This window comes from Oncorhynchus mykiss, chromosome 13, assembly GCF_013265735.2.
Source record: "Oncorhynchus mykiss isolate Arlee chromosome 13, USDA_OmykA_1.1, whole genome shotgun sequence".
NCBI classification, from domain to species: Eukaryota; Metazoa; Chordata; class Actinopteri; order Salmoniformes; family Salmonidae; genus Oncorhynchus; species Oncorhynchus mykiss.
Genome location: NC_048577.1, coordinates 38,073,138 through 38,086,984, shown reverse-complemented (window position 1 = coordinate 38,086,984; position 13,847 = coordinate 38,073,138). Strand labels below are relative to the sequence as shown.

The 13,847-nt window shown below is 44.4% G+C and overlaps 1 protein-coding gene across 7 annotated transcripts in view; it reads left to right on the top strand.

Annotated features, from left to right (window-relative positions):
* The window catches only part of LOC110486281 (SRC kinase signaling inhibitor 1), a 56,406-nt gene extending 46,746 nt beyond the window's left edge, over window positions 1–9,660 (top strand). For all 7 annotated transcript variants that reach the window (XM_036940978.1, XM_036940979.1, XM_036940977.1 and 4 more), the window contains one exon: window positions 9,218–9,660. In XM_036940978.1, the coding sequence (XP_036796873.1) occupies window positions 9,218–9,220 (3 nt within the window). In that variant the 3' untranslated portion in view covers window positions 9,221–9,660. The remainder of the gene's footprint in view (window positions 1–9,217) is intronic.
* Window positions 9,661–13,847: the final 4,187 nt, after the last annotated feature.

The window sequence follows — 13,847 nt, the reverse complement described above, 5'->3', positions numbered from 1 at the left end:
ATAAGTTAAGATAGCGCCAACAACAACAGTAACAAAGACATTACTAAACCCATTTCAGAGCATTTTGAATCAACGTATGACTTCAATCGAGGAAGTCAATCTCCCCACTACTCAATGACTGACAGCAGGCTGTTTGTATTGGCATAACATGCCATGGATGTCTGTCTTCTCTCATTACCCCACCTCAACACTGTCAGATGCCCATCCCATCCAGAGTTGTAAGTTAGTAGCCCCACTCCGATAGAGTTGTAAGTTAGTAGCCCCACTCCTATAGAGATGTAAGTTAGTTTCCCCACTCCTATAGAGTTGTAAGTTAGTTTCCCCACTCATATAGAGTTGTAAGTAAGTAGCCCCACTCCTATAGAGTTGTAAGTTAGTAACCCCACTCCTATAGAGTTGTAAGTTAGTTTCCCCACTCCTATAGAGTTGTAAGTTAGTAGCCCCACTCCGATAGAGTTGTAAGTTAGTTTCCCCACTCCTATAGAGTTGTAAGTAAGTAGCCCCACTCCTATAGAGTTGTAAGTTAGTAACCCCACTCCTATAGAGTTGTAAGTTAGTAACCCCACTCCTATAGAGTTGTAAGTTAGTTTCCCCACTCCTATAGAGTTGTAAGTTAGTTGTCCCCCTCCCATGGAGTTGTAAGTTAGTTTCCCCACTCCTATAGAGATGTAAGTTAGTAACCCCACTCCTATAGTGTTGTAAGTTAGTAACCCCACTCCGATAGAGTTGTAAGTTAGTTTCCCCACTCCTATAGAGTTGTAAGTTAGTTTCCCCACTCCTATAGAGTTGTAAGTTAGTAACCTCACTCCTATAGAGTTGTAAGTTAGTTTCCCCACTCCTATAGAGTTGTAAGTTAGTTTCCCCACTACTATAGAGTTGTAAGTTAGTTTCCCCACTCCTATAGAGTTGTAAGTTAGTCACCCCACTCCTATAGAGTTGTAAGTTAGTTTCCCCACTCCTATAGAGTTGTAAGTTAGTTTCCCCACTCCGATAGAGTTGTAAGTTAGCTTCCCCACTCCTACAGAGTTGTAAGTTAGTTTCCCCACTCCTACAGAGTTGTAAGTTAGTAACCCCACTCCTATAGAGTTGTAAGTTAGTTTCCCCACTCCTATAGAGGTGTAAGTTAGTTTCCCCACTCCTATAGAGTTGTAAGTTAGTCACCCCAATCCTATAGAGTTGTAAGTTAGTAACCCCACTCCTATAGAGTTGTAAGTTAGTTTCCCCACTCCTATAGAGTTGTAAGTTAGTCTCCCCACTCCTATAGAGTTGTAAGTTAGTCACCCCACTCCTATAGAGTTGTAAGTTAGTAACCCCACTCCTATAGAGTTGTAAGTTAGTAACCCCACTCCTATAGAGTTGTAAGTTAGTCACCCCACTCCTATAGAGTTGTAAGTTAGTAACCCCACTCCTATAAAGTTGTAAGTTAGTTTCCACACTCCGATAGAGTTGTAAGTTAGTTTCCCCACTCCGATAGAGTTGTAAGTTAGTAGCCCCACTCCGATAGAGTTGTAAGTTAGTTGTCCCCCTCCCATGGAGTTGTAAATTAGTTTCCCCACTCCCATAGAGTTGTAAGTTAGTAACCCCACTCCTATAGAGTTGTAAGTTAGTAACCCAACTCCCATAGAGTTGTACGGTAGTTTCCACACTCCTATAAAGTTGTAAGTTAGTAACCCCACTCCTATAGAGTTGTAAGTTCGTAACCCCACTCCTATAGAGTTGTAAGTTAGTTGTCCCCCTCCCATGGAGTTGTAAGTTAGTTTCCCCACTCCGATAGAGTTGTAAGTTAGTTTCCCCACTCCTATAGAGTTGTAAGTTAGTAACCCCACTCCTATAGAGTTGTAAGTTAGTTTCCCCACTCCTATAGAGTTGTAAGTTAGTTTCCCCACTACTATAGAGTTGTAAGTAAGTTTCCCCACTCCTATAGAGTTGTAAGTTAGTCACCCCACTCCTATAGAGTTGTAAGTTAGTTTCCCCACTCCTATAGAGTTGTAAGTTAGTTTCCCCACTCCGATAGAGTTGTAAGTTAGTTTCCCCACTCCTACAGAGTTGTAAGTTAGTTTCCCCACTCCTATAGAGTTGTAAGTTAGTATCCCCACTCCGATAGAGTTGTAAGTTAGTTTCCCCACTCCTACAGAGTTGTAAGTTAGTTTCCCCACTCCTACAGAGTTGTAAGTTATTAACCCCACTCCTATAGATTTGTAAGTTAGTTTCCCCACTCCTACAGAGTTGTAAGTTATTAACCCCACTACTATAGAGTTGTAAGTTAGTTTCCCCACTCCTATAGAGTTGTAAGTTAGTTTCCCCACTCCTATAAAGTTGTAAGTTAGTAACCCCACTCCTATAGAGTTGTAAGTTCGTAACCCCACTCCTATAGAGTTGTAAGTTAGTTGTCCCCCTCCCATGGAGTTGTAAGTTAGTTTCCCCACTCCTATAGAGTTGTAAGTTAGTAACCCCACTCCGATAGAGTTGTAAGTTAGTTTCCCCACTCCTATAGAGTTGTAAGTTAGTTTCCCCACTCCTATAGAGTTGTAAGTTAGTAACCCCACTCCTATAGAGTTGTAAGTTAGTTTCCCCACTCCTATAGAGTTGTAAGTTAGTTTCCCCACTACTATAGAGTTGTAAGTAAGTTTCCCCACTCCTATAGAGTTGTAAGTTAGTCACCCCACTCCTATAGAGTTGTAAGTTAGTTTCCCCACTCCTATAGAGTTGTAAGTTAGTTTCCCCACTCCGATAGAGTTGTAAGTTAGTTTCCCCACTCCTACAGAGTTGTAAGTTAGTTTCCCCAATCCTACAGAGTTGTAAGTTATTAACCCCACTCCTATAGAGTTGTAAGTTAGTTTCCCCACTCCTATAGAGTTGTAAGTTAGTTTCCCCACTCCTATAGAGTTGTAAGTTAGTTTCCCCACTACTATAGAGTTGTAAGTTAGTCTCCCCACTCCTATAGAGTTGTAAGTTAGTCACCCCACTCCTATAGAGTTGTAAGTTAGTCACCCCACTCCTATAGAGTTGTAAGTTAGTAACCCCACTCCTATAGAGTTGTAAGTTAGTAACCCCACTCCTATAGAGTTGTAAGTTAGTAACCCCACTCCTATAGAGTTGTAAGTTAGTAACCCCACTCCTATAGGTTTGTAAGTTAGTTTCCCCACTCCTATAGAGATGTAAGTTAGTAACCCCACTCCCATAGAGTTGTAAGTTAGTTTCCCCACTCCCATAGAGTTGTAAGTTAGTAGCCCCACTCCTATAGAGTTGTATGTTAGTTTCCCCACTCCTATAGAGTTGTAAGTTAGTTTCCCCACTCCTATAGAGATGTAAGTTATTAACCCCACTCCTATAGTGTTGTAAGTTAGCAACCCTTCTCCTATAGAGTTGTAAGTTAGTTTCCCCACTCCTATAGAGTTGTAAGTTCGTTGTCCCCCTCCCAAGGAGTTGTAAGTTAGTTTCCCCACTCCTATAGAGTTGTAAGTTAGTTTCCCCACTCCTACAGAGTTGTAAGTTATTAACCCCACTACTATAGAGTTGTAAGTTAGTTTCCCCACTCCTATAGAGTTGTAAGTTAGTTTCCCCACTCCTATAAAGTTGTAAGTTAGTAACCCCACTCCTATAGAGTTGTAAGTTCGTAACCCCACTCCTATAAAGTTGTAAGTTAGTTGTCCCCCTCCCATGGAGTTGTAAGTTAGTTTCCCCACTCCTATAGAGTTGTAAGTTAGTAACCCCACTCCGATAGAGTTGTAAGTTAGTTTCCCCACTCCTATAGAGTTGTAAGTTAGTTTCCCCACTCCTATAGAGTTGTAAGTTAGTAACCCCACTCCGATAGAGTTGTAAGTTAGTTTCCCCACTCCTACAGAGTTGTAAGTTAGTTTCCCCACTCCTACAGAGTTGTAAGTTATTAACCCCACTCCTATAGAGTTGTAAGTTAGTTTCCCCACTCCTATAGAGTTGTAAGTTAGTTTCCCCACTCCTATAGAGTTGTAAGTTAGTTTCCCCACTACTATAGAGTTGTAAGTTAGTCTCCCCACTCCTATAGAGTTGTAAGTTAGTCACCCCACTCCTATAGAGTTGTAAGTTAGTCACCCCACTCCTATAGAGTTGTAAGTTAGTAACCCCACTCCTATAGAGTTGTAAGTTAGTAACCCCACTCCTATAGAGTTGTAAGTTAGTAACCCCACTCCTATAGAGTTGTAAGTTAGTAACCCCACTCCTATAGGTTTGTAAGTTAGTTTCCCCACTCCTATAGAGATGTAAGTTAGTAACCCCACTCCCATAGAGTTGTAAGTTAGTTTCCCCACTCCCATAGAGTTGTAAGTTAGTAGCCCCACTCCTATAGAGTTGTATGTTAGTTTCCCCACTCCTATAGAGTTGTAAGTTAGTTTCCCCACTCCTATAGAGATGTAAGTTATTAACCCCACTCCTATAGTGTTGTAAGTTAGCAACCCTTCTCCTATAGAGTTGTAAGTTAGTTTCCCCACTCCTATAGAGTTGTAAGTTCGTTGTCCCCCTCCCAAGGAGTTGTAAGTTAGTTTCCCCACTCCCATAGAGTTGTAAGTTAGTTTCCCCACTCCCATAGAGTTGTAAGTTAGTAACCCCACTCCTATAGAGTTGTAAGTTAGTAACCCCACTCCCATAGAGTTGTAAGTTAGTAACCCCACTCCTATAGAGTTGTAAGTTAGTTTCCCCACTCCTATAGAGTTGTAAGTTAGTTTCCCCACTACTATAGAGTTGTAAGTAAGTTTCCCCACTCCTATAGAGTTGTAAGTTAGTCACCCCACTCCTATAGAGTTGTAAGTTAGTTTCCCCACTCCTATAGAGTTGTAAGTTAGTTTCCCCACTCCGATAGAGTTGTAAGTTAGTTTCCCCACTCCTACAGAGTTGTAAGTTAGTTTCCCCACTCCTATAGAGTTGTAAGTTAGTATCCCCACTCCGATAGAGTTGTAAGTTAGTTTCCCCACTCCTACAGAGTTGTAAGTTAGTTTCCCCACTCCTACAGAGTTGTAAGTTATTAACCCCACTCCTATAGATTTGTAAGTTAGTTTCCCCACTCCTACAGAGTTGTAAGTTATTAACCCCACTACTATAGAGTTGTAAGTTAGTTTCCCCACTCCTATAGAGTTGTAAGTTAGTTTCCCCACTCCTATAAAGTTGTAAGTTAGTAACCCCACTCCTATAGAGTTGTAAGTTCGTAACCCCACTCCTATAGAGTTGTAAGTTAGTTGTCCCCCTCCCATGGAGTTGTAAGTTAGTTTCCCCACTCCTATAGAGTTGTAAGTTAGTAACCCCACTCCGATAGAGTTGTAAGTTAGTTTCCCCACTCCTATAGAGTTGTAAGTTAGTTTCCCCACTCCTATAGAGTTGTAAGTTAGTAACCCCACTCCTATAGAGTTGTAAGTTAGTTTCCCCACTCCTATAGAGTTGTAAGTTAGTTTCCCCACTACTATAGAGTTGTAAGTAAGTTTCCCCACTCCTATAGAGTTGTAAGTTAGTCACCCCACTCCTATAGAGTTGTAAGTTAGTTTCCCCACTCCTATAGAGTTGTAAGTTAGTTTCCCCACTCCGATAGAGTTGTAAGTTAGTTTCCCCACTCCTACAGAGTTGTAAGTTAGTTTCCCCAATCCTACAGAGTTGTAAGTTATTAACCCCACTCCTATAGAGTTGTAAGTTAGTTTCCCCACTCCTATAGAGTTGTAAGTTAGTTTCCCCACTCCTATAGAGTTGTAAGTTAGTTTCCCCACTACTATAGAGTTGTAAGTTAGTCTCCCCACTCCTATAGAGTTGTAAGTTAGTCACCCCACTCCTATAGAGTTGTAAGTTAGTCACCCCACTCCTATAGAGTTGTAAGTTAGTAACCCCACTCCTATAGAGTTGTAAGTTCGTTGTCCCCCTCCCAAGGAGTTGTAAGTTAGTTTCCCCACTCCTATAGAGTTGTAAGTTAGTTTCCCCACTCCTACAGAGTTGTAAGTTATTAACCCCACTACTATAGAGTTGTAAGTTAGTTTCCCCACTCCTATAGAGTTGTAAGTTAGTTTCCCCACTCCTATAAAGTTGTAAGTTAGTAACCCCACTCCTATAGAGTTGTAAGTTCGTAACCCCACTCCTATAAAGTTGTAAGTTAGTTGTCCCCCTCCCATGGAGTTGTAAGTTAGTTTCCCCACTCCTATAGAGTTGTAAGTTAGTAACCCCACTCCGATAGAGTTGTAAGTTAGTTTCCCCACTCCTATAGAGTTGTAAGTTAGTTTCCCCACTCCTATAGAGTTGTAAGTTAGTAACCCCACTCCGATAGAGTTGTAAGTTAGTTTCCCCACTCCTACAGAGTTGTAAGTTAGTTTCCCCACTCCTACAGAGTTGTAAGTTATTAACCCCACTCCTATAGAGTTGTAAGTTAGTTTCCCCACTCCTATAGAGTTGTAAGTTAGTTTCCCCACTCCTATAGAGTTGTAAGTTAGTTTCCCCACTACTATAGAGTTGTAAGTTAGTCTCCCCACTCCTATAGAGTTGTAAGTTAGTCACCCCACTCCTATAGAGTTGTAAGTTAGTCACCCCACTCCTATAGAGTTGTAAGTTAGTAACCCCACTCCTATAGAGTTGTAAGTTAGTAACCCCACTCCTATAGAGTTGTAAGTTAGTAACCCCACTCCTATAGAGTTGTAAGTTAGTAACCCCACTCCTATAGGTTTGTAAGTTAGTTTCCCCACTCCTATAGAGATGTAAGTTAGTAACCCCACTCCCATAGAGTTGTAAGTTAGTTTCCCCACTCCCATAGAGTTGTAAGTTAGTAGCCCCACTCCTATAGAGTTGTATGTTAGTTTCCCCACTCCTATAGAGTTGTAAGTTAGTTTCCCCACTCCTATAGAGATGTAAGTTATTAACCCCACTCCTATAGTGTTGTAAGTTAGCAACCCTTCTCCTATAGAGTTGTAAGTTAGTTTCCCCACTCCTATAGAGTTGTAAGTTCGTTGTCCCCCTCCCAAGGAGTTGTAAGTTAGTTTCCCCACTCCCATAGAGTTGTAAGTTAGTTTCCCCACTCCCATAGAGTTGTAAGTTAGTAACCCCACTCCTATAGAGTTGTAAGTTAGTAACCCCACTCCCATAGAGTTGTAAGTTAGTAACCCCACTCCTATAGAGTTGTAAGTTAGTTTCCCCACTCCTATAGAGTTGTAAGTTAGTAGCCCCACTCCTATAGAGTTGTAAGTTAGTAGCCCCACTCCTATAGAGTTGTAAGTTAGTTTCCCCACTCCTATAGAGTTGTAAGTTAGTAACCCCACTCCCTACTGATGCTGTTGTTTTGACTGACACCCACCCAGACAATGGTGTCCGCTCTACTGGAGCCACAGCTGAAGGTAAAGAGATCTCTTCTCCCCAGAGATGACCCCTCACCCCAAACTCCTACACTGACCTTCTCTCTCTCCTTCTCTCTCTCTTTCCTTTCATCTTCCTATCTTTTCTCTGTTTGTCTCCTTTCTGCTTATGTCCTCAGTGGTGTTATGAATTGACGTTATCGGTGGTGCGAAAGTTTTCATATTTGTGTTATCTGTCTGTACTGTGTGTTATCTGTATGTCTCTGTGTGTGGGAGACTGAACGGTGCATTGTGAGATGATACTCAGTGCCATTTTGCCTGCGCTTGTTGTTAGGCACTGCTACAGTACCAGGAGACGTCAGAGCGTTCCAGGCGCGAGAGGATTTTTTAAAATCACTGAGCTGTTATAAGAACAGACAGTTCAAAGCCACCATTTCGCTCCGTCGGCCTTTGGCGCAGATCAAGGAGGACATGACAAAGTGAATCATTTTCATACCACAATCCTCGATTTCCATTTCCCATTTCGCTTCTTATTACTTCTGGCTGGGAAGCAGGCTAGTCAAGCAGGGGGCGGTAAAGGCCAGTCCCACGACACAGTCTTTTGGCAGGCAGCTCTGAGCTTCCGGAGATGAGAGGAGGCTATCTTACTGCACTAACAGAGCGGAATAAATGTTGCGGTGGCCAGGCTTGAGAGAGATTGTGTCCTCAGGCAGAAGGAACAGCCCCTCTCCCTCGGAGCAGACAGCAGCACCAGAGTTACTGCAGCACCAGCCAACACATCAGGTTAAAGCCTCACAGGCCACACAACACGCACCTGCTGTCCAACCAACCACACAGACCGAATCCCCTCTGTCTCCACACTAACACCCTCCAACCACTCAACATGCAGGGCAGAGTAGAAACCTCTCAGAAATAGCGGGTTGCCTTTATTCGGAACATTGTGGAAGAGAACCTTTGACATATCTATGTACGAGAGTTATTCAAGAGCAAATGATTTGCTATCCTGAATTTAATCAAAGTCACCTCTAAATAAACGATGACCTTCGGTATAAAACCTGGTATGCAGAGTTATTGCTCTCTCCCAGTGTCTGTCTGACTGATGATACAGAGTTGGGATAGTCACATCATACTCTTCCTCTTCCTCTCATCCCCCAGCCACAAGCACAGATGTCTAGACAGGTGTCATCAGCCAGTGGCGCCAATGTAGGTAGGACTGATCGCAGAGTAGGGAACCCTCACACACTCGTGCTCTGGCATAGCTCTGTTAGCGTTTGGCACTGCCTGTCTTGTGCCCATGCCCTGGCACTGCCACTCGCCTCCAGCCTTCCTCTATGAGAGAGACTGAATGCTGGCAGACTGCATTTACAGAGAATACACCCCCTGTACTGTATAATGTTTACAGCGCTACCACAATGTCTCACTGCCAACACAGCTCCATCTACTGGTGTACTCCAGCATCACACAAAGGGGAATATGCGTGATGCTGGTCATTTAATGTGTTTTGCATTTTTAATGACTCGGACGTCCATTAAAAAAACGGTCAAAACCGTAACGGACAACAGCAGTGTAACCCCTGTACACTTCTGTTACATTTTCACTTCAGACTGTTGGTATCATAATACAAAAAAAAAAATTGTAATGTCCCATTCTGTGTATTTGGCACTCTTGGCTAGCATCAACATCAGCTGATACTAACCTGAATTTCCTGTGTTTGTATCTTGTTCTCATCTCACCCCTCCTCCCTCACACCCCACCTCTCACCCCTCCTCCCTCACCCCACCCTGCCTGTGCCTCTCTACACCACCTGTTCCTGGGGTGCCACCACCACCTCACCCACCACCCTGTCACCTGTGTGATCCTCCTGGGCCATCCTGTACCACCCGGCCCACCCCTCCACCTGCGCCTCTGTGACCTCTGACCCTGCACAGTGAGTGAGGGACCAGCCTGTGCCCCGTGCCTGTCCTCTCCAGACTCCTCCTCAGCACCAACCACCTGACTACAGAGCTGCATCTGACCCCCCATCCCCTGCTACTCCTAGTCCATGCCCTTAAGCTCCCCTCCCCTCTGTTGGCTTAACATGGGTATTAGCCGTCTCTGACTCCTGTACCCTCTCATGTCCTACATTGACCCCACAATGCACAAGATATCTACCACTCTCCCCTTGGTGTGTTTGTGTGTGTGTTCTGTATGTTTGTGTGTGTGCATGTCTGTGTGAATGGAAGGGTGCTGTCAGGGACCACTACCAACTAAGGACTATACTCTGTTTTCATTTCTCTTTTTCCCCCTGAAACCTTTACAATTTTCCCCAATTCTCCATGTTCCTCCTCCTGTTCCTCCTGTTCCTGGTCTGTCCCTGGGTCTGACCCGTAGGCCCATGGGAACAGCAGCAGCAGTATTGAGCCCCTCCTGTCAGGCACCAAAGCTGCCAGTTTCTCCGGCCGCCTGTCCTCTTCCAGTTCGGCCTCGACTGTATTTGCCCCGGGTCTGAGGAAGTATCCCCAGGAGGGGGCGCTGTCTTCCCTGACAGCCTCCTCCAGCCAGGCCAAAGCCCTGCTGGCCAGCCTGTCAGCCTCCAGCCTGTCAGCCTCCAGCCTGAGCGCCGAGGCCCTGCTCCTCTCCTCCACCTTCCGCCAACACCGCCTCCTCCGCGAGCAGCAGCGCGCCTCCTCGCTGCCCCTGCCCAACGGCCGCTCCTCCAACTCCACCACCACCTCAACCACCACCTCCTCTTCCTCCACCTCCCCCACCTCCACCACCTCCTCCTCGCCCTCCTCCCCGACCGCCCTGACCTCCCTCAACCTCTCCTCCGTGGGGCTCAAGCCCAGTGGCCGCAGCCTGCAGCACTCCGGCTCCAACAGCTACAAGGATCGTGGCAGCAAGACCCTGCTCAAGCCTGTCTCCCCTAGCAACTCACAGTGAAGTACAAGAGGATGGATGGGAGGAGGAGGAAGAGGAGGAGCACAATCAAAGCACCATCACATGCCAAAAATGAAGAGGAAAACAAGCACACTAGCCCTGCCCTCAATGCCAAGAGTTATATGCAGCAACACATATCAGTGGGGAGTTCCCCAGAGTTGACTTTCTGAGTGTCACTTTGCTGCCCTTGGTCTCAGTCCAGCAGCCAGAATCTTCACATATCTATAATTATACAGTACAAGAGTTGATGGTGGTTCCTCTCTGGCTCTCCCACTCAGTAGTACTGACTGTTCCCAAGACCCCCAGAGAACGAGCTCAAAGATGGGCCTCGGCCTCCTTTCCCTCCCACTGCCTAGTCTGGTCTGGTCCGGTCTGATCTGGTCTGGGTGGACAGAAAAACAGTGCCAGTACTTTATGAACTCTCAGTTTGCCATCACACCATTTGCCAAATCTTACTGGATGGAACCTAAGTGGAGTAGATGTGATATCTAGACTGTGACTTATATTATACAGAGTAGAGTTGCAATAATCAACGAGTACAGTACAGTAGCCGTGTGTGTTCAGCGCTATAGCAGTCTTATTCCAGCACCTGGCACAATGTGAATCTGTCGAGAAAAACAAAGCTAAACCAAGGTGGTGGTTTCCATTCTGAGACAGTTTTCTGTTTGTTCGTTTCTTTATTTCAGACGTATTGCATCGCCTGTGTAGAAGTCGAAACTGGTGCTATAGTTCTCCCTGTTTTGTAAAGAGTTTACATGAATGAAACGGCTCCCATTCAATGTGACTGTACATTCCACTGTGTATCTAATGCTACATCCCTGGAGTGGCTTATTAAGACTGCTTCTCTCCGGCATCTGATTCCGTTCTTACCCTCGTTCTCTATGGCCCCACTATTAACACAGCAGTTTGGCAATGGAAGAAAAGGCCAGGGAGCTGCTTTTGTTGAGGTCTGCGCACAATTGTATCGCCCCACAAAAGCACGTTATAGGAACAGTAATGTGATGTTACAGTATATCAGTTATTTAACGACTGAGCTGGTACAATGAAGAAGGGGAAACAAAGAAAAAACACAAATATATTTAAACAGTGAAATTGATCGTTAAGGAATGTAGAATGTGTAGACATGAATGTTGTATGACAATCAGGACGTATCCACAGTGGACGGGTTTTGCCTTGGACTGGCGTTCCCCGCAGCAGTGATTAGGCTCTTAACTCAACACTCACTCGCGTGACACAGCAGTAGATGCACGCACGGTCTCCGACACGCACCAAACTGTTTATGAAAAGCACAGCCTCCAGTTGTTTTGAGTCAGAACTGTTGACTAGATTGCCCATTTCTTTATTTCATGACTGTGGAACCACTGGTCATGAATTAACCCACGCCGGTTTGATAATGCTGTCCTTTAGGTAGTAATCGATTTGAATGGTTAAAAGGAACAGAATGTTCGAGAGAGAGAAACAAGGGCCACTGTTGAAAGGACCGGCTGAATATTGTTTAGCTGATTATTTACAAGACATGTTGCACAATGACTTTCATTTTGGCCTGTGTGTATTTTCAATATTTGCTCTAGATAAAACACGCAATGAGTTTATCTGGACCTCCCCCGACACAGAACTTAGCCCACAGCTGTTGGTAAGGTTGCCACTGGAAATGGCTGCTTTTGTTCTGTGATATATGTTACGGAGAAGAATGTGGTTCATGTACGACGGCACCTTAAACCGGAGTGCTTACGCAGATCACTGGCTCCATTTCTCACAGCTGATTTAAGAGCTTGGAAGTGTTATGAGGATAGAAACACACTTTCATCAAAGACGATGGTTTCCCTGCTGTTAATCTTACGCCAGCAAACACTCTGAAGCTCTCTTTCTTCTGTGGTGCGTCACCAAGGCGATCTAGGGGGTTATGGCCGTGTGTAGTCCTAGTTCATTCTTCAATTGTTCGGTAGACAAGTTCGTGAAATCAATTTTTTTGTGGCATTGAGATGAAAACAATTGCTTGTGAAAGAGGCCGGTGTCAAGTGCAGACAGCTTGAGGTGGGGAGATTGGTTTTCATGTCTGAAGGCTAGTGTAGTAACAAAGTGCTTTAACTCTTCTCTACTGGGTTCATGAGGTGTAAAAGGGCTGGTTAGACAGGTTTATCTGGACATCACTGTTTGACACCCTTTTGAGTTTAAGAAGGCTATTATTTTTTGCAACTTGCTTTCTGTGCTCTCCTTTGGGGGAGATGTGTCTATGAATCAAACCCTTCTTGGAAGAGGTTCCCTCTGGACCTGATGTCTGACTGCCATGGTGCTGTTCTAATTGCACAAAATGATCAATGTTGCAATTTCCCCATGAGAGCACAGAGTGGACCTATCTGCAGGAACCCTCTGGAACTTTGGTTTCATTGGAGACCCACTAAAGAAACTGTTCATCAGTGACTCCGACAACACATTGCTGTAAAGATCAGAACAAAGGGGTACATATTGGCACACGCGCGCGCGCGCGCACACACACACACACACACACACACACACACACACACACACACACACACACACACACACACACACACACACACACACACACACATACACACACACACAGCATAGTGTGTCAGAATGTGGCCGTGGCATCGCAATAAGCACACCCTCTGTTCTGTCAGCGAGACAACGGCAAGCTCACGGCACAGCGAGTTAGTTAAGCCTCACGCTGGCTGCACTGTAGCAATGCAGGCCTCTAGCCCTAGGTTCTATAAAGTGAAGCCAAATGAAAGATATGTACTTACTCGTTCAGCTCCACACTCAAATCCATAACTCCCAGCACTTGCTTTTGCGTCTGGCAGGGTGATAGGGAGGGAGGTATTCACACTTTGCTGCTTTTACACAGGAAAGTCCAAGATGAGAACCCCAAGACTGCGTGACAGTGCTTTTTTGAGTCACCATAGCACTAGTGTTATTGGACAATAGATTTCAATATAGCTGAGTCTTGGAGGGGTTTATTGGTAGTGGGGATGAGGAAGGGAGGGTGGAGAGTGTGGAGACACTCGTAGTGAAAGCCCTCTGGCAATCAGAGAGAGAGTTCATGCAAACTTGAAATGAAAATGAAAAATAATCATATGTATATGAATATATCTTCGTGAAGATGTTTGTGTATGATATTAATAGAATTGTGAAGAAAGTGTGACACATAGGTCTGGATTAAATTATTATAATGTACAATTTAAATCATCCTCTTTTGGGGATTTATATGAGTAGGCATTTTGTACAGACTTTCCTTTTCAATTCTTCGAGAGAGATAATGTATTTCACATTAGCAAATTATTTATTCATAAGCAGAACATTTTTATATTGATTTGAAAATATTTATCTGTATAGAAGACAGGACAGGTATGTAATATACAGTGGAGCTCATTTTTAATTCTGGGATCTTTTTATTAGCACTATTTTTAACAGTTGTGTGAGTTTCCTCTTTTGTTGGCCTGCTGGCCCATACTACTGGTATGTTTAGGGAGAGGTTGCCCCTGAGCTGGTCCAGTACAACGTCTGCTCCCAGGCCTCCACTAGCTAACATTCATTTTGAGGTAAGGGGAGCTGTTCCTAGACCTGTTCTCAGAGGCGTGCCTTTTCTTTGGAACTTCTGTTGGTTTACTTAGTCCTCTT